The 26,892-nt window shown below is 43.4% G+C and overlaps 1 protein-coding gene across 4 annotated transcripts; it reads right to left on the reverse strand.

Moving 5' to 3' along the window:
- Positions 1 to 2,214: 2,214 nt before the first annotated feature.
- Positions 2,215 to 22,711, reverse strand: OAT (ornithine aminotransferase). Of its 4 annotated transcripts, none has more exons than XM_060126402.1 (11): positions 22,623 to 22,693; positions 16,822 to 17,013; positions 14,826 to 15,050; positions 11,449 to 11,673; positions 11,249 to 11,344; positions 8,594 to 8,721; positions 7,329 to 7,451; positions 6,547 to 6,675; positions 5,636 to 5,749; positions 4,705 to 4,849; positions 2,215 to 3,327 (listed from the first exon to the last, which is right to left on the reverse strand). In XM_060126402.1, exons 3-11 carry the CDS (start codon positions 15,019 to 15,021, stop codon positions 3,167 to 3,169), a joined length of 1,317 nt encoding a protein of 438 aa, XP_059982385.1. In that variant the 5' UTR covers positions 15,022 to 15,050; positions 16,822 to 17,013; positions 22,623 to 22,693; the 3' UTR covers positions 2,215 to 3,166. The 4 variants fall into 4 exon arrangements, with proteins under 4 accessions (XP_059982385.1, XP_059982386.1, XP_059982387.1 ...); XM_060126403.1 differs by having other exon boundaries at positions 16,927 to 17,013; positions 22,623 to 22,677; XM_060126404.1 differs by having other exon boundaries at positions 16,927 to 17,010; positions 22,623 to 22,640.
- Positions 22,712 to 26,892: the final 4,181 nt, after the last annotated feature.

Consider the following 26,892-nt stretch of genomic DNA (forward strand, 5'->3'; position numbering starts at 1 on the left):
TGATGGGTGAGAATTGCTGAATGCAAATTAAACTTACCTCCTGGGGCTTCCCTGGTGGCGCAGTGGTTGAGAGTCCGCCTGCCGATGCAGGGGACGCGGGTTCGTGCCCCGGTCCGGGAGGATCCCACATGCCGCGGAGCGGCTGGGCCCGTGAGCCATGGCCGCTGGGCCTGCGCGTCCGGAGCCTGTGCTCCGCAGCGGGAGAGGCCGCAACAGTGAGAGGCCCGTGTACCGCAAAAAAAAAAAAAAAAAAAAAAAACTTACTCCTGATAATGATGTTGTGCCTTAAGGCAGCATCAGCACCTGCATCTACTGGGAGCTTACAGGAGAGGCGGAATCTCCCGTCACCCACACACACTGAATCAGAATCTGCATTTAGGTGAGATTCCTAAGACAGGTTCTCAGCCCTGAGTGCACACCAGAATTACCCGGGGAGCTTAAAGTCACTGATGCCTGGTGACACCCCAGAGATTCCGGTCTGGAGTAAGGCCTGAGAAAGCCCTGGTGATTCTAATGTGCACGAGGTGATGTGATTGGGAACCCCGGTCCCGCAGTCCCAACCAGCGGTGAGTACTGGCAGCCTGTGGTGTTTGATGAGGGACCTCACATTCAGGGGCCGGGCAGGCCTAAGCCAGAACCTCCCAACCGGACCAGTAAGTGTTGCCATTGGTATAAGCACACCCTCCTGTAACCTGCGGCTCACAAATCTGGTCACTAACTCCCATGCTGCTACGAGGTGACTCGTTAGAACCTGGTGGGGGCAGGGTGCAATGAGGCACTAATTAATTTGTTCCCTTCGACACTGCGATCCACCTCTAGGGATCTACTCCACAGAGACACTCACACGTAAGATACAAAGTGGTCACGTCCAGCTATTTAAAGAGTGAAAAAGTGTTTAACATACGGAAATCACACCATCACGCTGTACACCTTAGACTTATACAGTGATGTATGTCTAATGTATCATTTCTCAATAAAACTGGAAAAAATGCTATTAAAATTCGTTCCCACACACACAAAAAAAAATTCGTTCCACTTCTAAAAGAAAAAAACAAGTGAAAAACTGGAGACAACTCAAATGTTTCCTGATATGAAATTATAATATACCCACTTAAGATAAAATACTATAGTCATCAGAGTGTGAAATAAAATTCACATTTTATGGCAAGACAAGAAAAATTTAAACATAAATTCTCTCTGCCCTTTGGCCTCCTCTCTCCCCTCTACTGTGCATCGTGTATCTGCATCAAGCAGCAACCAAACCTCCCCATTGGCAGAAATAACTGCTCAACCATAAAGAGCAATATTTTCTAGCACCACCAAGACAACTCCTTAAAGATAACATTCCCGCTTTTTTTTGGCGGCAGTGGTGGGGGGGCGGTTGGGGGGCGGGGAGCAGCACACCACTCAGCACGTGGGATCTTAGTTCCCGACCAGGGATGGAACCCATGCCCCATGCAGTGGAAGGACACAGCCTTAATCACTGGACCGCCAGGGAAGTCCTGCATTCCTTCCTAATCTTGTAAGGGGCCAAGATGACCCATGACCCACTACTCGACAGATCCTGTAAGCTGTCAATAATACATCATCTAGCGTACAGCCCTCTCAAAAAACTTATGTAGAACTGTTTTGACTTTTTTTTTTTTTTTTTTTGGCTGTGTTTTGGTCTTCATTGCTGCACGCCAGCTTTCTCTAGTTGCAGAGAGCGGGGGCTACTCTTCATTGTGGTGTGTGGGCTTCTCATTGCGGTGGCTTCTCTTGTTGCAGAGCACGGGCTCTAGACGCTCAGGCTTCAGCAGTTGTGGCATGCGGGCTCAGTAGCTGTGGCTTGCGGGCTCTTGAGCGCAGGCTCAGTAGTTGTGGCGCACGGGCTTAGTTGCTCCGCCGCATGTGGGATCTTCCTGGACCAGGGCTCAAACCCGTGTCCCCTGCATTGGCAGGCGGATTCTTAACCACTGCGCCAACCATAAAGAGCAATATTGATGTCCCTGTTTTGACTTCTAACAGGCGGCGAAACAGTTCTCAGAGCTTTCTGAGAAGCTGTTCCCGCGTTATAATCCTCAATTTGGCCCGAATAAAATTTTCCGTTTCTTTCTTAGATAGACTGATTAATTTTTTCATCAAAAAGAGAATGACATAAACTTGTGACTACTGACATAGAAAAGCATCCAAAATACTGTTCGGGTAAAAACAAACAAACAAACAGAAACAATACCATGCATAACAAGGATACTTTAATAAAAATGGTAAATACTAGTATACACATGGGGAAAAAGCAGTTATTTTGAAAGCGGAAAAGGTAGTACTAAAAGAGACTTTTTATAATTTGTTTTTCTAGAGATTACCAAAGAAACCAAAATGTTCTTAGAAAACACATGAAATAAATCAGGTAAGAACATTCTCAGAGGGCTTTAAAATGTGAGGTAATTGATAACACCGCAGTAATCACACACTGGTCCCAGCGCAGACATTTTAAATATGAGCTTTATTTTAAATTTAAAGAAACACTGAAAATAAACACTTTTTACAAATTATATCAAACACTTAAAACATAAAACATAATCTAGGAATGTTAAACAATAATTCTTTTTTTTTGTAACAATACTTCTTAATTCAAAGTAATGACATTCATAGAATACATCTTGGTGCTAGCCAATATGGAGTTTACTTAAATCTAGTATTTTTTATAAGCTTAACCATTAATCCTTCCTAAAATACAATGACTATGACTCAACTTTATGAGGTTAAGCTAATCTTCTATGCAATACTCTCCTATAACTTTTTCAAATACAATTTATACCAGCGAGGAAATTATTAAAACATATATAAATTATGCTGAGGGGCTTGATTAAAAGGCTGTCTATATAGAGAGATGCATCTCACCTTAGAAAGCGCGCACGCGCGCGCGCACACACACACACACACACACACACACACACACTCTTAATCGAAAATAAGATGCCAGGACATTCTCTTAGTTATGTTACACAGCAAACTGCACGTTTATAAATGTCATTCTATTATGTATGAACTGAAAAACATATATTTTTTTAAAAGCCCTTGACATGGGGGAGTGGAATATGCCCGCATTAAGTGCAGAAACTCAAGAGTTTTATGAACTGCCTGTCTCCAGCTGGCTCCCAGGCACCACTGAAAACTGTCACCCTCAGAAAGACAAGATGGTCTTGTTAATGATTTCCACGGCTTCCAGAATCTCATCCTCCTTGATCACAAGTGGAGGTGCAAACCTGATGATATCACCGTGGGTTGGCTTGGCCAGAAGTCCATTATCTCGAAGTCGCAGGCACACCTTCCAAGCATCATAATCTAAAGAAAAACCGTCAAACTTGTATGCTGATCCAAGATAAACGTTTAAACATTCCCTTGCAGCGTGCATGGGCCAGGGCAGCCTGGCAAAACAGAATTCCCAGGACCTAACTCAAGAAACGCAGCTCTGAGTTGCAAGCTTGCTTTGTTCTTACCCTTAAAAAGGAAGTTATTTTTCAGCAGTGGTTTGAATGGTATGATTAGACATGGTTTTTGTTAGTTTTTCGTAAGTGAAAAAGACCTAGCAAAAAACTTACATGCTAAGGCAGATGTAATTAATTACACAAGGAACCAATACAAAAAGAACTGGGATATGATACAGGTAACTAACTGGCATAGAATAAGCAATACTCAAAACGTAGCGAACACTACACATTCCTAACCTGGATTTGCTTCCTGAGCTGGCCCAACTAGACGCTCATCATTTTCGCTCTCACGACCCTCAACCCTGGCTGCATCGGAATCACCGAAAGGGTCGCGGCCAATGTATGGGCCCCACTCCAGACCCATCAAATCCGTATCTCTGCAGCGAGGCTAGGCTTGGATTAATTGTTAAAAAGCTCCCCGGGTGATTCTAAAATGCACTCAAGGTTAAAATCACTGTTTTAAAAGGAAGGATTAGGGCAAGAAAATCCAGCAAGGAACGCTTAAGGATTAGAAATGATGTGTTAGACACTAAACACTCAGTTAAGTGGCAGCAGGGGTTGTTTTTATTATCAACATCATCATCATCATTCCTGTTATCACTACTGCTCCTACTACCTCTACTGATACGCAAAGTACGAAAGTGAGTGAGGAAAGGAGAGCGAAGAGGAAATGGGACTACAGAGTGCTCTGTGCAGACTTCCTAACAGAAAATAAACTGAAATCTCCAAGTACTGCATAAATAACCTAAGGCAGAATAACAAATGACTTAAAGAAATGAAAATAGGTGAAATTAGTTATATGTGTCTTCATGTAGGAAAGAGCTATATATATATATTTTTTTTTTGCGGTACGCGGGCATCTCACTGCTGTGGCCTCTCCCGTTGCGGAGCACAGGCTCTGGACGCGCAGGCTCAGCGGCCATGGCTCACGGGCCCAGCCACTCCGCGGCATGTGGGATCCTCCCGGACCGGGGCACGAACCCGTGTCCCCTGAATCGGCAGGCGGACTCTCAACCACTGCGCCACCAGGGGAGCCCGGAAAGAGCTATGTTTTTAAGACCATTAATATAAATCAGGTAATAAGAGTATTAGGCAGAGCCTAAAAGACTTGGTCAATAGGAGGCCAGTCAACAGTTTCAAACAGAGGAAACCAACGACCAGATAAAATAGCGAACGTGTTCTGAGCTCTTCCTATAACAGTAATATCTTGTAAAATATTTTGTCTCCGTACCTTTGGTTTCTCTAATAACAATAGCATTTAATAATCCTTTTCCTCTTACAGCCGTTACAATATCAGAAGGTAGCTTCATGAGCTCATTTCTCAAGATGATACCCATTTTCTCTGCATTTTCAGCAAGGTTTTCTTCTTCCAAAACCTATGTTTGAAGAGAAATTACAGAAATATTAAGACTGCCTTTTCTTTTACATTGTTCTTTGGAGGGGAATGCGGACTGTAAGCACAGGAAGAACATGATCAGATACAGACCAGAGTAACGTACCTTCCATTGCTACTTTTCAAAGCCTGTACCAGTCTGATTTCTAATCATCTAACATACGCTAGCTCAGACAGACTCTTGCTTTAGTCATAAACCCATCATCAATCTGATTCTGTGACAAAATAAGGATTAAAATTTGTTTAATGCAACTGATATATTTTCTTCTTAGGTGAATAAATCAATGGGACTAAATATACTTTAACTTTTTAACTGCAATAGAGTTCCCTTTGTTTTTTTCCCTAAAAAGTCCATCCTCAGAGATAATAATTTTATGTCTTTTGTAGGCACTTGAGGAAAAGTCTAAAAGCATTCAAATCCACACTTTAACAACAACAAAAACAAAAAGCCACATGTGCGACGCCAGAGGCTTCACAGGCCAGGCCCGGTCACAGAGTGAGAGTTCGATGTGGACAGGCCAGGGCCTACGGGCCAAAAGCCCCAGGAGACTGCAAACTTGGGAAGCCCCTGGAGGATTCCCGTCTACTAGGCCAAGGTTAAATTACTTTTTGAGAATGCCTTGCCCCTAAACCCTTTCCTCTGTACTTCATGTTCTGTAATACTCGGCAATCCTATCACATTTCTTATCACACCAGTGGGCTCAAACCTAAAAGGCACTTCAACACTACCTCCAGGACTAGCTACTGTACAGCTGCAACCAGTTTTTACCTCCAGGGCCGCGATGGCCACTCGGCAGCCTAGTGGATTGCCACCATACGTTGAACCATGTTCCCCTGGTTTAATGGTCAGCATTATTTCATCGTCACACAACACTGCGGATACCTGAAAGACAGAGACTTCAGCGCTGACCAAGTCTTTTCTCAGATGAACTCTTCTTATTCTTACCAGGAACACAAATACTTATGAAGCTGATACTAAATTTGACATAAACTTTCAACCAACAAGTGCTACACATCTGCCACCTTAACTAGCAGTGACAAGCTGAGTGGTGCCCTAAGCACGTTCCAAGCACATCAGGCACACTGCAATGGCACAGAATAGCACTTCGGAACCGAAAGAAGAGAGCTACTTCTGCAGTGATGTAATTTAGAATTCTTTCCACTCTCAAGGTGAAATGCTTTGTTTAACTGTTTAGAAAACAATGTTCTGCACTATATATTCAGAGCCCTTTAGTCCATACCAATTGTTGGCTCTGAATAGCAAACCCAAGAAAAGAATTACAGTTAAACATTAATTTTTCCAATCTCTACATTAATTGGTCGGTCATGGTTTTAAACAATTAGTAATACTATGTCTCAGAACTATGGGAAAAGAGCATAAAGGTCTACAGGAGTACTTTTGGGATAAAATGTTTCCATCCAAACAAATGCAGCAGAGCAAATTCCAAGGCACACTCAATTCTTCAGTTAAAATAACTAAGTGGGTCACCCCATGGAACTCTGAAATGTTTTTATTACACGTATTCCAGGTGACCTATATAGATATAGATATAGATATAAATATCACTAAGTTAAACCAAACCATCAGAGAGGCACTATTGTCACAGTCGGCTAATGTAAAAATATCTTAAGGATTCATGAGAATAGGGAAGAGAAAGGGAGGTTGAACATTGGACTTACAGGGTATAAACCGCCAGAAAGTGCCTTTCCTAGAAGGACCATATCAGGTCTGACATTTTCGTGATCAACAGCCAGCCATCTACCAGTTCTGGCCAATCCTGTCTGTATTTCATCAGCAATAAACAGAACCTATTGGAAAACAACAAAACAGCATTAATTATCGTTTTCATTTCCATAGGGAAATAGTGATCTTTATTTTACTCTTCCCTGCACAAATCTGTCATTTTGACATCCCCTCAGATTTGTGAAAACATTTTAATTACCCACACAACTTCAAGAGTGTCCTGTGAAAACCCTGTAGACACACAGTTATTTCTGTGTCAGGCCACTCAGTCCCCAGAGGCCCATTCTGCACTGTCCTACAAAGTGGTAAGGCACTTAGACAAAGGGTTTTGTGGGGGGTTTCTGAACATAACTACTGTCTGGGACTAAATTCCCTCGTTTATTCCACAACATTTATTAGTAAAGAGGGAGAGAGAGCTTAAATTCTAGAGCAAAGGGATACGACAGAGGGTTTGAGAAGGACCAGAGTACAGGCTGCCGGAGCAGAGAGGAAGGAACCGTGGTTAGCGCCCAGAAGTCTGCAGCTCTGCCAGGGCCCAGCCAGTAGAAAGTCAGCTTCTTTGCAGCCTGCTGCTAGAAAGTTCTATCACCACTAGAAAGTTCTGCAGCTCTCAGAATGAAGTCTCCCTCTAGTGGAGAGGTGATGTAATCTTTGCATTTATCCTATCGGCCAAACCCTAAGAGAGGCAGGCAGGTGGGCAGGTGGGCAGGTGGCTGACCTGGTGCTGGGTGCAGAGCTCTCGCACGCCCACAAGGTAGCCTGGATCTGGAACAACAACGCCTGCTTCACCCTGAATTGGTTCCACCATGAACGCGGCAACGTTTGGGTCCTGAAGCGCACGCTACAAAAACAGCATGAAAATGTTTTTAGTAACTTCCTTTCAAACCCATTTGGAAATCTGAAATCACATAATGTGCATCTTTTCCCGTTAAGAATAAGTGTGCCAATTAAGTTTTCACACTAACTTATATTCTGACTTCAAAGTATAACTTTTCTGACTGACATTCAATTACCAAAAGCTCTAAATACCTCAGCTTTAAGCTACTCCATCCTTTATTTTCTAATATATACTTAAATGTACTGTAAATAAAAACGAATGAGGGACTTCCCTGGTGGCACAGTGGTTAAGAATCCGCCTGCCAGTGCAGGGGACACGGGTTCAAGCCCTGGTCCGGAAGATCCCACATGCCGCGGAGCAATTAAGCCTGTGCGCCACAGCTACTGAGTCTGCGCTCTAGAGCCCGTGAGCCACAACTACTGAGCCCGCGTGCCACAACTACTGAAGCCTGTGCACCTAGAGCCCGTGCTCCGCAACAAGAGAAGTCACCGCAATGAGAAGCCCACACACCACAACGAAGAGTAGCCCCTGCTCACCACAACTAGAGAAAGCCTGCGCGCAGCAACGAAGACCCAACGCAGCCAAAAATAAATAAATAAATTTATAAAATAAAAAAAAAATAATGAAAGTGGCCTTTTAAAACGCCATTAAAGGGAATTCCCTGGTGGTCCGGGGGTTAAGACTCTGCTTCCACTGCAGGGGGGCACAGGTTTGATCCCTGGTCAGGGAAATAAGATCCCACAAGCCCCGCAGCCAAAAAACAAAAAAAATTAAATAGATATATTAAAAGTGTATCTTTTTACTTTACAATTCTTCCACTTCATAATTTTAAAAAGCTGGCTGAATGGCTGAAAACTGACTAATTTTGTCTATTAAAGTAATTAACAGGTAATACCCAAGTTAATACTTATGGAGATAAATCTGAAGTGGTTAGTTCGTTGTCAGGATTAGACCACAGAACCTGGTTTCCCCATGTTGGAAACTTGGAAACTAACTGACCATTACAGAGAACAAGGGTGAATCTTGGCCTAACTTTAATACAACAGATTCTCAGTACAATCATATATCTGTTTTTCATTCATACATTCAACAAATTTACGTTCTATTTACTATGAACTAAAGCACCATGATGCTAAATGCAGTACCTCAAGAGCAGGCAGATCATTATATGGAATGATTTCGAAACCCGGCATAAATGGTCCAAAACCATCGTAACTGGTTGGGTCTGTGGAACTGGAGATAGCAGACAATGTTCTACCCCAAAAGTTTCCAGCTAGAAAGAAGAAATAAAGTCATTATTTCAATCAAACCCCCCAATGTAATAAGCACTGTTCCCCCACAAATGCCCTAGGAAGCTTGATTTTCAAAAAAGCAAGGGTTTGCTTTAGAGAGCCTCCAGTGAACTCATTTGTTTAAACAAAATCTGATAGTAAACACCCTGGTTCATATGACTGAGGTCTGGCCTTGCAGTTACTATTTTAGGCACTTCTCTACTGAGCCTCCGAAGTGTAATATATAGCCCCTAAGGACAGGTATTTGTCTTTTCTTTCAATAATCCCAAGCCCTAACAAGTGAAGCATTTGATGCTTGTGTTTCTAGAGACGGTTTTTCTAGACACATTTATTATAGTGATATGAGAAAGAGACTACCCTTCATAGAGAATTAGCAGTTTTCCTTTTAAAAATCCAACACTACAGGCTAACTATTCAATAGAATGAATTTTAAATTTCATTTGGATAGAATATCCTCAAGCAGTTCGAACACTTTCAATTTGCCTTCCTTGCTGTTATAAGTTGTTATGTGCTAAAAGACATCTGCCTTTGTTCAGGAACAATTTTTACCCATTAATTTATTTCATTAATAGTTTGAGGACTGATTAATAATGTCAGGCACGGGGCTTCCCTGGTGGCGCAGTGGTTGGGAGTCCGCCTGCCAATGCAGGAGGAACGGGTTCGAGCCCTGGTCCGGGAGGGTCCCACATGCTGCACAGCAACTGAGCCCATGCGCCACAACTGCTGAGCCTGCGCTCTGGAGCCCGCGAGCCACAACTGCTGAGCCCGTGTGCCACAACTACTGAAGCCCGCGCGCCCTATAGCCCGTGCTCTGCAACGAGAGAGGCCACTGCAATGAGAAGCCTGCGCACTGCAATGAAGAGTAGCCCCCGCTCACCGCAACTAGAGAAAGCCCACGCGCAACAACGAAGACCCATTGCAGCCAAAAATAAATATAATTAATTAATTAATTTAAAAAAATAATAATAATGTCAGGCACTGTTCTAGGTGTCAGGCATAGAATGATGACTGGCAAGCTCCCTGCCCTCAAGGAGCTTCTATGCTAATAGGGAAGAAACACCTCAATGTAAACTAGTGAAGCAAATGCACAACATAATTTCAATGTGGTTAAACCCAAGGAAGAAAAGAAACAGTAGAATAAGAGAGGCTTGGAGGGTCTCCCACCTGTTGTGTTTTGTTTTTTTTTTTTAATATCTTCCCACCACTTCTGCCAGCTGCAACTCAATTAACCCAGTACTGAATTATTCTAAGTTGGCTTCAAAGCATCCATAAATACTACCCTTGCAAAGCCTCTCTCAGCTATGAGTACTATGAATAATCCCCACTTGACTTGTCCACAAGCAACAGCGTATTGATTCTGCCCAGACTTAAGACAAAACGCACCCTAGACCATAAGCCTACTTGCTCTCCTGCATCGGCCTCAGGAGTCTCACGCCCCGCAGCTTACCCTGCAGTATAAGGGACGTGCACTGGGGACAGTCTTCTGTCTCCACCCACTGACTCACCAGCTTCTTTCAACACCTGGGTGAAACACCTTTGCACCCTGTGCTAATGTGAGAGAGACTGGACACAGTCTGTAAGAACGAAATCACCAGAAATGCCATTTTTGTTTGCAAGAGACAGTTTTGTTGTCCTACAACTAAGGTACAAGATTGCAAAATGGCAGACCACAGAGCTGTGCAGAGACTTCGGAAACAGGAATTTGTCGCCCCCACCCCCAAACACCAGCTACAGCTGGCCACTAGATGAACTCTGGATTCTGTTATATTATGGGGTTTATAATTTAACTGCGTGTGTCCACAAGGCAAAATATTTAATGATTTCAACCATCACAAAGATGAATCTTGACCATGTGCAGTGACAAACTTACCCATACTTTATCTTTTAAAAAATTAAAATCAGAGCTTTAAAAAAAAAGTCAGAACCTATCCATTGACCATCATTATCAAGATCCCCAAAGTCAGTCTATATGGATAATCTGGATTAACTGTTGGTCTCCCCAGTCAGGATTCAAGTCATTCCTCTCAACCATTCACAGAAATATACCCAGGGCAACTCCAGCCCTCCTCGTCCAGCAGCTTCTAATGACATGATACAGTAACCCTCAAATACTAAGATTCAATCACCGGATCATACCTAAGACACGGTCCCACCTGAACACAACCCAACGTCAACAACCTCACAAAAAAGTGCTCCATCGGCAAGACCATCTAATTAACCAGAAAACCGCTATGAAAAAAATCAGATAAGCAGATGGGAAACAAGTCATATAGTCACTCATTTTAGGGAGGGAGGAGTAGGGAGTTATTTCGGAGAGAAAAATCCCACATATGAAGAAATACTTGGAAATAAACCTAAGAAAAGGAAATCCTTCCATTTTTATGCAACATTCAACAATTAACGTACGACACATGAGGCAAACACATCTGAACTATTTCATCAGTAAATTAAAATGGTAACTGATACTGTACGTTTCGATCACAGCAGTTAATGGTGAATCTCACATACCTGCAAAAACAATCTTTGCTTTGTATTTCGGGATCCCCTTCACAGTATATCCCCATCTACGAGCAAGTTTGCAAGCAGTCTCTCCAGCCTCCACTCCTACCAAAAGAGAACATCTCTCAGTTTTAAAACATGTTTTAAACTATCAGAAAATTATAAGATTTTCTCAGCTATTTAACAACAAAAAAAAGGAAGTATTTTACCTGTATTCATAGGAAGAACTTTGTGGTAGTTGAAAAGTTTAGTAACATACTCTTCGTATTCACCGAGCACGTTATTGTAGAAGGCCCTGGATGTTAAGGTCAATTTGTCCGCCTGACTTTTCAAAGCATTCACAATCTTTGGATGACAATGCCCTTGGTTGACAGCACTGTAGGCACTCAGAAAGTCAAAATATTTTCTGCCTTCTAAATCCCATACATAAATACCTAAAATATATAAGGAAAATAACGCTAGAAAAAATCACCACATTACATAAAGTTCAAAGACTAAGACTGCTAGCCAGGGACTTCCCTGGAGGTCCAGTGGTTAAGACTCTGTACTTCCACTGCAGGGGGCACGGGTTAGATTCCTGGTCTGGGAACAAAAAAAAAAAAAAAAAAAAAAAAAGACTAAGACTGCTAGCCAGCCCTCTGAATACCTACATATGAACCTTTAGTTAACATAGAATTGTGGTTAAGGCATGTTTTAGCTCAAGCATAATAAACCTTGGTTTATAAGGAATTATATTTCATCTGTCCAGCTTCAAATTACACATTTAACAAAAACAGCATAACAAGGAACTTCCCTGGTGGCACAGTGGTTAAGATTCCGAGCTCCCAATGCAGGGGGCCGGGGCTCAATCCCTGGTCAGGGAACTTGATCCCACACGCATGCCACAATTAACAGTTCCCATGCCACAACTAAGTAAGCCCGCGAGCTGCAACTAAGGAGCCCGCCTGCCGCAACAAAGACCCAGCGCAACCAAATAAATTTATTAAATAAACAAATATAAAAACAAAAACACACCATTTAAAAAAAAAACCCGCATAACAAGAAGAGATTTTATTAACTCTGGAGTGAAACCTTTATTCCTGGAAAACTGGAACCTTGATTCCTGGAAAACTGAAGTTTGGAATTTAAAGCTGGAATTTAAAGGAAGAAGTTATGCATAACATAAAAATCAACTGGTTGACTGTAAAAACCAACAGAATGGGAAAAAACATTCCCAAACCATATATCTATCTAATAAGGATCTAGTATCCAGAGCTCCTACAACTCAACAAGACATACAACCCAATTAAAAAATGGGCAAAGAACTGGAATGGACATTTCTCCGAAGAAGATATACAAATGACCAACAAGCACATGAAAAGATGCTGAATATCATGAGTCATTCGAGAAATGCAAACCAAAACCACAATGATACCATTTTACGCCCACTAGGATGGTTATTTTCTTAAAAAGGAAAACGAGAATTGACAAGGATGTGGAGAAATTGAAACTCTCATATATCACTAGTTGGAATGTAAATGGTGCAAGAGCTGTTGAAAACAGCTTGGTGGTTCCTCAAAGTTAAACATAAACTACCATATGACCCAGCAATCCCACTCCTAGGAAGAAGGGGAAGAAAAAAGAAGTGGAAAACAGGTGTTCAAACAGAAATGTGTACACCAATGCTCACAGCAGCAGTATTCGAAATAGCCAAAAGGTGGAAATAACCCAAACTTTCATCAACTGATGAATGGACAAACATGTGGCGTATCCATAAAATGAATAAATTCTACCATAAATAGCAATGAAGTACTAACGCATGCTACAACATGGATAAACCTTGAAAACATTGTGCTAACGCACGCTACAACATGGATAAACCTTGAAAACATTGTGCTAAGTGAAAGAAGCCAGACACAAGAGGTCACATGTTGTCTGATTCCATTCATATGAAATATCCAGAACAGGCAAATCTGTAGAAACAGAGAATGGGTTAGTAGCTGCCAGGTTCTAGGGGAAGGAAGGAATGGGGAGTGACTGTTTAATGTGTATGGGGCTTCCTTTTGGGATAATAAAAAAACTTCCAGAACGAGCTAGAGGTGAAAGTTGTACAACATTGTAAATGTACTTAATGCCACTGAACTGCATGGTTAAAATGGCAAATTTTATGTCATGTACCTTTTACAACAATTTTTTTAAGTTGATCATAGATATTAAAATGTATTAGGGGCTTAACACCTAATTTTTACCATGTACCTAACATACTGTGGTAGGTGCTTTTGTCCCTTGTCTCATCAAAAACCCCTATGAGCGTCGCCATCCCTATAGCACAGAGCAGATGCTTGGATTATAGCTAGCCCCAGCTGGCACACGTGCAACCAGGACTCGGACCCAGGCAGGCAGATTCTAGAGTGCTCTCTGCTGCTGTAGGTAAAGAACACTTCTGCAAACCAAACCGCTTCCAATTCTGTAATATATAAACCTAGATTTTCATTTGTTCAGAAGGAGCTTTATCTACACTACAGTACTGGTCCCAAATAAAAAATACAGGCAAATGATTAAAATGTTTAATACTCTTATGCACCATCTTCTGGCCAAAAGCTAAGTAATAAACTTTGGCTTTATTTGGCTATGGCTGTTATTTCAAAATGTGGATTAAATCACCATTTGGCAACAATCAGTAATCATTTATTCAGGTAAGAATCGTTAATGGATGCTAAAAGTGGCAGCAAAAATTTGATGAGTAACAGGATATTTGCAGTCTCAAATCATGTCTTCACAAGACATTTAAAAGGGAAAAATAGAACTTTACAATGGAGAAGCCTGGCAGACACTACCTTACCAGTTAACCCCAAATTGAGGTTTATACGCAAAATTATTGGCCTGTACTCTTCAAAAATACCAAGGTCAAGAAGACAAAGACTGAGGAATGGTTCTGGATTAGACTAAACAGACCTGAAAACTGAATGCAACCCATGAGCTGAGATTTTCTTTTGCTACTCAGGACGACAAGTGAAATGCGGATCAGGGCTGTTGATTAGAGAATAGTGCTGTGCCAATGTTAATTTCCTGATTTTGATACTTACACTTTGTTATGTAAGAAAAAGTCCTTGTATTTCAGGAAAGGCACACTAAGTATTTGGGGTAAGGAGGCATCATGTCTGCAACTTCCTCTCAAACAAGTTCAAGAAAAAAAATGTATTGTGTATGTGTGTCTGGAGAGAAAAAGAGATTAAGCAAATGTGGTAAAACGGTTAACGCTTGGGAAATCTGGGTGAAGAGTAAAAGAAAAATTTAGATACTACTGTTGCAGCTTTTAAGTTTAAAATTATGCCAAAATAAAAGTTAAAGGAAAAAATGACAGCAATATTACAGTACTTTATTTATGTATCGTACATTCCCTCCTGGCAAGGTCCATCACGACTTTGTAGTCCCCACAGTACCTAACACAGCAAGCAACAGACACTCAAAAATGTTGAATTAATCGTATCTGCAATATAGAAATTAAATGCATCTGGAAAAATGTATAGTGAGAAAATATAAAAGCAACTTTTACAAAAATGTAAAGCAAGTAAAAGGGGCGGGGGTGGGAAGGGTTGGAACATACCTTTCCCTCTCTCCAGGGCTACAGGTAAAGGGTGGTAGTTGTGGGCACCATATTTAGATTCCCGTTCAAAAATGTAATCAGAGGATGGAGGGCCTTGGACTGTTTTTTTAGTTGCAACAGATGTAGCAGAAGCCACTGAAGAATGAAATCCACGAAGGACAGCAACAGTCTGCAAACGTGCTAGTTTGGAAAACATGATGTCCTTCAAGTAGGAATATCACCAACCTGTCCAAAGAAAAGAGAAGGCGCAGAGAATAAGAACCTTCCCAGAGCAGACAAATGTCAACTCATGAACTATGTGTTCAACATTTACCAAAGAATCAGAAAAATAAAGAGAGAACTAAGGTGATAACTGTAAATGGAAAGTAACCTTTAAAAATTGTATTTAGCGCTTCCCTGGTGGCACAGTGGTTGAGAGTCTGCCTGCCGATGCAGGGGACATGGGTTCATGCCCCGGTCTGGAAGGATCCCACATGCCGCGGAGCGGCTGGGCCCGTGAGCCATGACCGCCGAGCCTGCGTGTCCGGAGCCTGTGCTCCGCAACGGGAGAGGCCACAACAGTGAGAGGCCCACATACCGCAAAAAAAAAAAAAAAAAAAATTGTATTTAAATTTTTAATTAAAAAACTAACACAAAATGAAAAAACAAAAAAGTGAACTAAGACAACCTCTGCCTTTGGGGAGCTTGAAGGCCAACAAAGGGAACAAGTATATGAACATTGACATTAAACCCCAACAAGTGGGATGTGCACAAAGTGCTCCAGGCTAGAAGTCTAAGAGAACAGCAAGAAGAATAAAAAGCAGGAGGGCTTTTACTTTTCACGAACACCCTTCAGTACCACCCGATGGTCTCTGAGGCAGTCAAGCAAGGCTGAACAGCACAGGGCCTAAAAGCTGAACAACCATTCAAAAGGTATTTATGCGGGGGTGTAAGACTCTCAGCTGGATCACAGATTAGAGCCAAGGGGAAGAGACCAAATCAGAGAAGCCGGCTGCCCAGGGGGTAGTCATGGGGGAGGCGAAAGAGGGACTGAGAACTACTTTGCGTATCTACTTGGCCCTTGTGTAAAGAGTGAGGAAATTAGGGAAGAATTTGGTTTCTACAAAGATAACAGGGACCATCCTAAAGCAAAAACAATAGGGGTGGGGAGGAAAAAGTGATTTATTGGGGAATGGGAAAGGCTTTTTAAGTTTAAAGACAGAAACTACAAAAGGTAAAAATCAGTTATTTAGCCACAATTATCTAAAACTTCTATAGGTCAAAATTATCATAAACAAACGTGAAAGGTAAAAAGATGGGGAAAAAAGTTTTTTCATTTATAACAAATAGCCTTTGAAGAGATTTTACAGTAAGTAAAACAGACCAAAAACAAAACAAAACATATGAGATGAAAAGGTACAACTCCCAAGAGACACCGTCTACTCTGCTAGGATGGCTGTTTCTATAAAATTAATCCCCAGAAAAAACTGCACCACAAAAGCAACTATTTAAATGAGAAAAAGGCAATTAGGAGCTAGAGAACATCAAACTGTTGGTACAATGAGCTAAAAAGTTTAGTAATAAATCCTAAATATCACTGAGCAAACTGGCATTTATTCAAATCTATTTATATATTACTTCAGCTTCATAGCTTCTCTCATCCCACCAGCACCGGCCCTAGAACCAGCCCTCACCACAGTGCTTCCCACTGCTGCATAACCATTAACGGTCAAGATAAGCCATGACGTACAGACTGAGCCACAGAAAAAACTAAGAATAACAAGGAAATTGGGGAAAATACAGAGCAATCATGTCGGCAGAGAGGGGAACGTTTCTTAAAGATACATTCAAGATGAGTGGAAAGTTGCCAAACACTAGGCATACTTAATATGCCTGTACTTATTGTTTAAAAAGACTAGTTAACTCATATTTCAACGGAACTCTATTAATGACACGTCAGACCACGCAATATCTCCCAGCACTCAGTCTGAGCTGCCCAATTAGCAAAACCTAATACCTGGAGTTTGGCTTGCTTCCCTTTCAACTTGGCACTACCCAGTAAATCCAGTATGTTCAGGAATCCGCTACACAAAATCCAGAACTCTGGTTTGCCAAGACTCACCAGCTAACCCTTCTTCACACAGTTCAGATTAGAATACAGATTTTTAGCCCGAGATCCAGGGACGGTCTTCAGAGGGTCCAATAACTACTGAAATAAAATGCAGAATTATATGAGTAAGTACATTTTTTGAAGGAGAAGGTCCCTAATTTCCACCAGATTTTACTTCAAAGAATTACGTATTAACAACAAAAAAGTTACGTAAGAATCATTACACTGGAGATAGCCGCTAGCAAAAATGCCAAAATTCTAGTTACGCTACACAGAACTTCCCCAAAATACTAAGTCTAAAACATTGATTTTAACTCTATTTCTTGAGACTCAGTTAGAATTAATGCTGTTTGACCAACTGAAAAGTCAAAACAACACATTAATTTTTGCCTTGATCAAATTAGCAATAATACACAGAGCTACTTAGATATACTTTAAACTGAAACACTTTGTGAAAAGAACTGTAACCATAATAAGAGCCTTAGAAATGTTTGTGCTCTAAGACCACTAATTTCACTCTCAAGATTCTATCCTAAAGAAACACTCAGGAACATAGCAAAACATTCATAAATAAAAGATGTTCAACTATATGAGAATGGCTCAACATAATCACATACATAATATATTGTCATTTAAAATCATTAGTTTTCAATGACATGGAGAGATGTTTTAGGATATGTTTAAGTGAAGAAAATAAAATCATGTTCAACTCTACAAAAAATACTATACACAAGGAAGTTCACTGTGGTTATCCTTCTACTGTTCTATATTTTCCATGTTTCCTAATGATCAAGAATTACATTTATAATCACACAACATTGTAAATCAACTATATTCAATAAAAAAGAATCATATTTATTATCAGAAAAAGTTATTAAAAATGAAACTGAAGGTCTGCCTAGGTTGTCACATTAGACAAAGAGAAAGCTTAGCAACAAGGAAAACCAAAGTAGGAGAAAAAGAAAGAGTTTTGAGAAGCTTTGAGAAAACAGATTGTGAAGGTGGCCAAAACAGCTCAGCTGGGAGTAGTTAAAAGAAAGGCATAAATCACTACCCCTGGAAGTGCAGCCTGGATGGATTACAGCAATTAGGTCTTAAAAGTCGTCTCGGGCTTCCCTGGTGGCGCAGTGGTTGGGAGTCCCCCTGCCAATGCAGGGGACGCGGGTTCGTTCCCCGGCCCAGGAAGGTCCCATATGCCGCGGAGCGGGTGGGCCCGTGAGCCATGGCCGCTGAGCCTGCACGTCTGGAGCCTGTGCTCCGCAATGGGAGAGGCCACAGCAGTGAGAGGCCCGCGTATCGCAAAAAAACAAAACAACAACAACAAAAAAACCTCGTCTCTTTCTAGGGGGCAGGGTCAAATTCTAAAATAAAAACTATTCTCTATGATTTTGCTATCAGGGTCTACAGCTCTGTGACTTCATTAGAACCTGGCAGAGAGGCACTAAAAAAAATTTTTTAATTAAAAAAGAGAGGTATTAAAAATATACTAAAAACTCTCTAAACAGCATCTTCTAAGTTAATTAACAGGTTGACACAATATGGTGAGTGAAAGGAATCTTTGAAATTATCTAATTCAACATTTTCATTTTACACACTTCCTCAGCTCATTCACAAAAGAAATGGGACAACATATCCATTTATATGCTGAGTTCAGGCAGTCTTATTAAAATATAACTACAGTGTGGACTTCCCTGGTGGCGCAATGGCTGAGAATCCGCCTGCCAATGCAGGAGACACAGGTTCGAGCCCTGGTCCGGGAGGATCCCACATGCCGCGGAGCGGAGCCACTGGGCCCGTGCGCCACAACTACTGAGCCTGCGCTCTAGAGCCCGCGAGCCACAACTACCGAGCCTGCGCACCACAGCTACTGAGCCTGCACTCTAGAGCCCATGAGCCACAACTGCTGCGCCCATGTGCCACAGCTACTGAAGCCCGCATGCCTGGAGCCCGTGCTCTGCAACAGGAGAAGCCACCGTAAAGAGAAGAATGCGTACAGCATAGAAGAGTAGCCCCCACTCGTCGCAACTAGAGAAAGCCCGCGCAGAGCAACGAAGACCCAACGCAGCCAGAAATAAAATAAATTAAAATAAATTAAAAATATACATATATAACTACAACTTACTAACAAATGAGTAACATCCAAAACATTACTAATACTCGTGCTTAATTAAGGTTTTTAAGGTGAACTCTGAATATTTAATTCGAGGGGTCCTGTGGTCCGATCCATCAGATGCACTAGGGCCCTGTAGGCACATTTCTATTCAAAAACCTTCTGGGTTCAAGTTACTGTGCCTGGCACAACACAAGAAATACTAGAACAGAATTAAGGAGGGCTTAAACCAGCCAACTTCAACAACTTCCCCTTCCAGAAAGGCCTGGAAAACCAGGAGAGGAGAGCGTAAGCTCCTCAGCGTTTGGAGACTAGGATGTAAATTCTAGCTGAGGCTATTAAGAGTAACTATTTGGATGATTTTGTCAATTATTTTTTTAGCTTCAATGTCCCCATTTGCAAAATGAAGTTGAAGCCATTCAAGGCCATTACTGAGGATTAAATGAGATTGTTTTAAAGCACCAAACTTAGCACAAAATAGCCACTCAGTTAGTTCCCTCTTAAATTCATAAGGGAATTAGCCAAGTTCTGCAATATAAAAAAAAAAAAACCACCAATGCCAGGGTTTCTTTTTTAAACTGCAGCTTTTGTTCTTCTAAAAATTTTTTTCTATTGAAAAAAAAATTAGAAACACAAGAAAATGACCTGCAGTTCCATATTTAGGAGGTAACCATTAACTTTTAACTTTTTTCTATGCATAAATACTATACACATTAGCTTTTCACCCTTCCCTAGGGAATTTACCACATTAGACCTTCTGAAGGCTCCCAGGACCCTTGCACAGATTTTTGTCACAGGTCCTAACACTTCAGGACTCTTGTTTTCACACCTGTCCCCTTACTAGAATCCTACTAGGCTCCTTAAAAGGACAGTAACTCTGTCTTAAAATTCGCTTTGCATCCCCAGAACCTAGCCCACGTTTGGGGATTCCTTGTCTGTCACATAAACAAGGTCATTCCTAAACAGACTTAGGACTTGCGAAGGAGTCAAGGCAGTGACAAATAGCAAGGCCATCCAGAGAGATGATTAAATCACCCACTCCTAACAGACAGAGCTGAGTCTAACTCTAACAGGAGGCTAGCATGATGTCAACAAGAATGATCTTTCCATCAAGAGTTCACTTCCGTAAAAAAAAAAAAGAGTTCACTTCATTAGATCATTTCACTCCAGGCTGTGCATTTAACTTAGGCCCACACTCAGGTCCTGAAGAAGAGGACAAATTGTTATTGACAGCAAAAATTTTAACACTAAATGTTTTCAGTAATACAATTAACAAGGTCCTTCTTCAAGCTACTATTGGCCAATCTAATCCATCCTATCTATACTAGAACATACCTAAAATAGAATTCCATAAAACGCTGCGTTTTGAAGAGTTAATTTAGCATACACTTATGAAATACTATTTTTTAAAATCACTCTAAAAGAAAAACCAGCATTAAATTCATCAAAAAGCCACTTAAAATATTCCACTTGAGGAATAAATTTGGTTTTACTACATCTGTCAAATATTTACCTTTCTTGAGGCAACCATTCAAAAGTCTTTTTTGGAAAGTTCTGCCAACAAAAGTTTTTTGGCCTTTTTTTTTTTTTTTTTACATAATCTGGCTCAAAGTCAGCTCAAGTGCGCCACTGGCAAACACCTTAAGCATTACTACTGAAAAAGGATTGGTTCCATTAGATCATTCCCTTCCACACACCTCCAAAATCCACTCACCACTTTTTTTAAATGTAGATTTCACCCATCTCCAGGAACTCAGGAAAGGGCATAAAATATGCCCACAAGTAACTGTAATAAAGGCAGAGAGTGGGGGTGGTAATACAGTCTCTTTGAGGAAAAAAAAGTCTTTTCAAGAATTTTTACCATTCAAAGTTATACTGGGTCTGGGACTTCCCTGGTGGCGCAGTGGTTAAGAATCCGCCTGCCGATGCAGAGGACACGGGTTCACTCCCTGGTCCGGGAAGATCCCACATGCCGCGGAGCAACTAAGCCTGTGCGCCACAGCTACTGAGCCTGTATTCTAGAGCCTGCATGCCACAACTACTGAAGCCCGCGCACCTAGAGCCCGTGCTCTGCAACAAGAGAAGCCACCGAAATGAGAAGCCTGCACACCACAATGAAGAGTAGCCCCTGCTCGCCGCAACTGGAGAAAGCCGGCGTGCAGCAACAAAGACCCAATGCAGCCAAAAACAAATAAATAACTTTTTTTTTTAAGTTATACTGGGTTTTTGGGGAGCAGATTCAAAACTTATCTTGAACACCATGGAAAAACTGCAAACCCAAAACAATAAGCTTTATTGTTTAAATCTTGTCCTTATTAAAAGATTTTACTTTCCTACTTGGATCTTTTTCATAGTCAGGAACTAGATTCTCTGAAGACGGTACCAGGATATTTTAATGAAAGAAGTCTATTGTTTCTTTCAGATGAGTAAGATGAAGAATTTGGATTACATACCTAAAGAACAGCTCCAAATTCAAATTGAGAGAACTAGTTTACCTACAGAAACTCTTAGAAATCCGAAGATTTAGAATTGAGAACCTGGAGTTTAGTAATTTATTAAAGCCACTTCATTCCAAAGTCACTCCTCCATCTTTTCCGCCTTAATTTATCACCTTATCAAAGAGGTAAAACTGAACACCAAGAAGAGATACAGTGACAAAGGGAGGAGGCTGTGGGTCACCGAGCACAAGTGTCCCAATGAAATCAACCAGAATTTATTCATGCTCAGCACTGTTGGCAAAGAAACTCGAGGGAGGAAGTGTTCGTGCTGAAAGCCCTGTTGACCCCAATCCCCTGACACCATGTAATTAAACCTGCACTTATTGTAAGGTAAGGCTCTACTTCTGACTTTTTTATTTGGACAAAGGCTGGAACGGAAAAGAAGATAGGTTGGGGGAGGGGAGAGATGAGCAGGTAGGCTGCAGGGCCAAGGAGCTGCCCGGAAGGACTCGGACCCAGTCTCGATAGTCGGCGCCGCCCCCGGAGGCAAAAATTCACCGTTTACTGAGCAGTCCAGCGTGTCCAGAATGCGCTCTCCTGGCCGACGTCAGGAACCCAGTGTGCTCGCGGGGCCCACGGCCCCGGTCCCACGCGCCGGCGCCCTAAAGGCTTCCTCCCCGGAAACCCGGAGGCGCCCGAGAGGCTCACGGTCGAGGCGCAGAGACCCCGGGGCCCCTGGGGCCGCGGCACGGGTTCGTGGACTGCGGGCCGGGAGGGCAGAGCGCCCGCCCCCATGGGCCGCGCGCCGAGGGGCCGGCCCGGCTCCGCCCGCTCGGGCAGGCGGAGGTGCCACATCCACAGCCTCTCTCTTTCTGCCTCCCTCGCCCGCTGCTCCCTGCCGGGATGCGCCGCGCCCCTGCCCGCCCGGATTGCGTGCAGGCCGGCTGCTCTCCGACCCCCGGTATCCCGGTGCCCACCGCCGGCAGCGCAAACCCGCTGCGGAGGCGGAGCCTGCCTGCCGGTCAAGGCCCAGCACGCCCCCTCAGCCGGCTCCCCCCGAACCCGGGACCGGAGCCGCCCACGCCAGCCCCCCGACCCGCCGCGGCCCGAGGCGCCGGGTACCCACCCCAGCCCCGGCCCCGCTGCGCCTGCGCGGATACCTGGCGGCACCTCGGAAGCCAGCCCGGGACACGCGGCGTCAACTGAGCAACTGCGCGACGGCAACGCGTCACAGACCTTAAGATGAAGCTTCTGCCCCGCCCCCGGGACGCCCTCGTTTCCCATTGGCTAGCGGCGGAGGGCTGAGCACCAATCGCCGTGGGCCCGCCCTCCGCCCCGCCGCTGCGCATCCCAGACTCCGACTGGAAGCGCAGGTTCGAGCCCCTCCCGCGCCTTCAGGGCCGAGCTATTCCGGTCCGCCATCGGTTCACTGCGTTTGGGCGCCTGCCTAGCCAGTGCTTTTCCTTCGGTCGCTCACTGCCCTCCCTTTGTTGGCGGGAAAACAAGGTCCGAAGGGATGAAACGTTGGTTGGGCCCCCGCCTCGCGGGGCTGGACGGCAGGCTGGACTTCCAGCCCTGCGTTCCCCGGCCACGCTCACAGGCCTTTGCCTCGCCGAGCCTTACGTGTGTGCGGTGCCAGACCATCCCGGCCCCAGGCAAAGTCGCGCCCACCATGTCCTTGAACCCTGGTGTGCTGTAGTGCTGTTGCGCTTCTGAAGCCATCTGCATAAGTCATCACCGCAGTGGAAAATGCACTGTCCACCTCCTCGTGGTTGCTGGCAGATACTGAAATGATGGCAACACGCTGTAAGTTTGTCTGCGGCGCCCTCCACAACCCGTTAGAAACGCAGAACTGAGAATGGATAGGCCAGGATAAACTCATTTTAGAATTATGAGAGAGGGCGTCCCTGGTGGCGCGGTGTTTAAGAATCGCCTGCCAATGCAAGGGACATGGGTTAAACCCTGGTCAGGGAAGATCCCACCTACCTCGGAACAACTAAGCCCATATACCACAACTACTGAGCCTGTGCTCAAGAGCCCGTGCTCCACAGCAAGAGAAGCCACAGCAGTGAGAAGTCCGTGGGCACCGCAACAAAGAGGAGCCCCTGCTTGCCTGAAGACCCAATGCAACCAAAAATAAATAAATTTTTTTTTTAAAGAATCGTAAGAGACCTGGACACCGTGAAGTCTACACCATTAAAAAATTTTTTTAACTTTATTTATTTAAAATTTATTTTTTTATCTATTTATTTTTGGCTGTGTTGGGTCTTCGCTGGCGCTAGTGGGCTTTCTCTAGTTGCAGCGAGCACACAGGCTTCTCATTGTGGTGGCTTCTCTTGTTGTGGAGCACGGGCTTTAAGCGCGTGGGCTTCAGTAGTTGTGGCACACGGGCTCAGTAGTTGTGGCTTGTGGGCTCTACAGTGCAGGCTCAGTAGTTGTGGCGCATGGGCTGAGTTGCTCCGCGGCATGTGGGATCTTCCTGGACCAGGGCTCGAACCCGTGTCCTCTGCATTGGCAGATGGATTCTTAACCACTGCGCCACCTGGGAAGCCCCAGTCTACAGCATTTTTGTTAAATATTGGAAACAGAGCTGGGAGTGAGAAAACGACTTACCCAGGGTTATCCCACAGGTGAGGGGCAGCCCAGTCCTGTGTGCCACCCCCCTTCTCTGAGGGTGATCACAGACAGCTGCAGGGACAGAACTGCGCATCAGCACCGTGTTCCATTAGACCGCCCTGATCAGTCAGGGTCCCAACTGGAAACAGGTGGCACACTCCAAAATGGAAAATTGAGGTGTATTTGTTACAGGAATTATTTAAGTGTAAACCACAAGAGGTAGAGAAGTAACCCGGGGCTAGTGCACCAGGGAAGACCATTGTCAACCCTAGGCTTAAAGGGAGCTGTTTCCAGAACCCAAAGACAAAAAGAAGGAGAGGCCACCTGCCTGGGCAATGGTCATCAGTGACCTCCAGGAACGGGAGCTGGGGTGAGGAAGATCCTGACCTCCCATCTCCTGCCAGGGTTCTCTATGGACTGAGCCCATTAGGAAGCCAGAGACCTAAGGAGCCCTATGAGGGCAGTCCCTGCAGGGCAGCCTCCTGGGACGCAGGCAGGGTAGGGAAGGGTGGGGAGTAGATGGGGTAGGAGGACAAATGGAACTCATTCAACACAGAGAACCAGCTAAGATAAGCCTTAGCCAAGTAGAAAGGAAAGTCAAAGCTATATGGAAGGGCTGGAAAATGTGTGGGCACAAGGCCAAGCTGTAAACATCAGAGCCCATGTCTACAGATGTCTAGAGCAACGCACCAAAAGGGATTCAGTCCTCTGTGGCTCCATCTGCCTTAGACCAAGGTCAGTTATTCTGATTGTTATGGCCATGCCCTCTCTAGAGCGCATTGAGAGTAGGACTTTGCCTTTTAGTTTGTTGATGTGCCTCCATAACCCTGAATACAACGTGATTAATTTCTTGGAAGTTAGGTCCTTGCGCTCACAGGATCAGAGAGGAATTGTTTCTCCATGGTCCTGCCTTACAAATCTGGGCAGGTGTGTCAAGCCAAGCCCAGCTCTTGGAACACTTACAGAGAGCCCAGGAATCCCCAGTTTGGCCTTGGCAAGTAGGAACAGGTGCTTCTGAATTCATGAAGGGGACATGACACCCAAGATCTGAGTAACATCAAAATGTGTTGCAATGCCTTTTGGACTTACAGATAAGGTGCTCTTTAACTAAAACCTTTTCATAGGCCAGAAACTGCTTAGAATGTCTGGGTTTTATCTCTTCTCTCTTATCAGAAAAACAAAGGTACAGACAGCATGAAATACTTTATGGTTTTTCTAGCTGGTTGAAAAATAACTAGCAGTTGTTTTTCAGCTTAATGTGCCCTTGGAGACCTAGACTTGAAAGCAGCTTGTTTTCAAACAAGAAACAGAGCTGCTCTGTTTGTATGCATTTTATTTATAGTCTAGAAACACGTAAAGACAGAGCATACATTACAAAGATTGTTGAGCCTCTGAAACTACTTATAGATTCAAGTTATTAATTATATGGGAACAATAAAACTGGATGATATAAAGACTGACCCCATCACAGATATCCAACACCTAAATTAGTTTATTTAGTTCATTCAACAAATGTTCCTTGAGTGCCTACATGCCTGACCCTGCAAGGGGTTTCACATCAGGCAAGAGTATGTGGGTCTCTTTAGTAGGAGGGAGAAGTTCAGGAAATGCTCCTTCAACAGGTATGAACTGAAGTCTTGCAACTTTGACCGTCTGAAAAACTGCAACTACACAAAAAAGGAAAGAATTCATTTTCTTATACAGGCAACTCTCAATTATTCAGTGACCAGAAAAGCAATTTATGGATTATGCCAGCCTCTTGCTTTCCATCACTTCCTCTATTGCCCAATTTGTTTTTACTTGTCATTAGCATAGCCTAAGTGTAGGTGGACTTGAAATGATTAAAAAGGAAAATCCACACTGACGGTCAAGGAGAAAGTCTTGTAATGAGACTCAGAAGATGTTTGGTGATTTTTACCCAGCAGAAGAAACATTTTTCCCCAGATTATATTCACCCTAAAAGATGTCTTCCAACAGAAGACTTGGCAATATACATAGCTCACGCCTCCTGCTGTTGCTGCACTGAGCCAAGGCAGGCATTTAAATCTGGAGGAGAGGGACTTCCCTGGCGGTCCAGTGGTTAAGACTTCCCCTTCCAATGCAGAGGGTGTGGGTTCGATTCCTGGTCAGGGAGCTAAGATCCCACATGCCTCACAGCCAAAAAACCAAAACATAAAACAGAAGCAATATTGTAACAAATTCAATAAAGACTTTCAAAATGGTCCACAACAACAACAACAAAAATCTTAAAAAAAAAATCTGGAGGAGAGTAAACCTCCTTACCTCCAGAATGGCAGGGGTCTGGCAGGAGCAGGGTAAGCAAAATAGTGAGAAAAGTTAAAGAAGGATATACCTGGTAAATGTTCTGAACTTAAATCTGAGCTGGGGACAATAGGCAGAGATTCAGAAATTGTGCAGTTAAAATACTGGTTCTGCTACGAGGATATGCCTGCTAGGGGCACTTATTTTCTCTCGTCCGTAGCTGAATTCCACCTAAGACCTCCAGCTGCAGTTTCTATCTATCCCCACATGATACCTTCCCTGACTCCCCAGGTCAAAAGATTCCCCCCTCACCCTCAGCACTGCCTGTCCACCTGTCACAGAGCTGCCTGCAGTCATTGTTTGACTACTGTATATTTCTAGCTCTGTCTATGTCTTATCTTCCCACCCAGACTATAAATTCTTTTTTTTTTTTTTTTGGCCATGCCACGTGGCATGCAGGATCTTAGTTCCTCAACCAGGGATCCAACCCATGGCCCCTGCAATGGAAGTGTGGAGTCTAACCACTGGGCCACTGGGAAAGTCCCCAGACTA

This window comes from Lagenorhynchus albirostris, chromosome 16 (assembly GCF_949774975.1).
Source record: "Lagenorhynchus albirostris chromosome 16, mLagAlb1.1, whole genome shotgun sequence".
NCBI classification, from domain to species: Eukaryota; Metazoa; Chordata; class Mammalia; order Artiodactyla; family Delphinidae; genus Lagenorhynchus; species Lagenorhynchus albirostris.

Excerpts from the sequence above, each read along its gene's own strand:
- OAT (XM_060126405.1), bottom strand. The coding sequence starts at position 15,021 with ATGTTTTCCAAACTAGCACGTTTGCAGACTGTTGCTGTCCTTCGTGGA. Across the intron at positions 8,722-11,248 it reads AGCAAAGATTGTTTTTGCAG|CTGGAAACTTTTGGGGTAGA; the intron begins GTATGTGAGATT and ends TCTTCTTTCTAG. Across the intron at positions 7,452-8,593 it reads ATGATCTGCCTGCTCTTGAG|CGTGCGCTTCAGGACCCAAA; the intron begins GTACTGCATTTA and ends CTGTTTTTGTAG.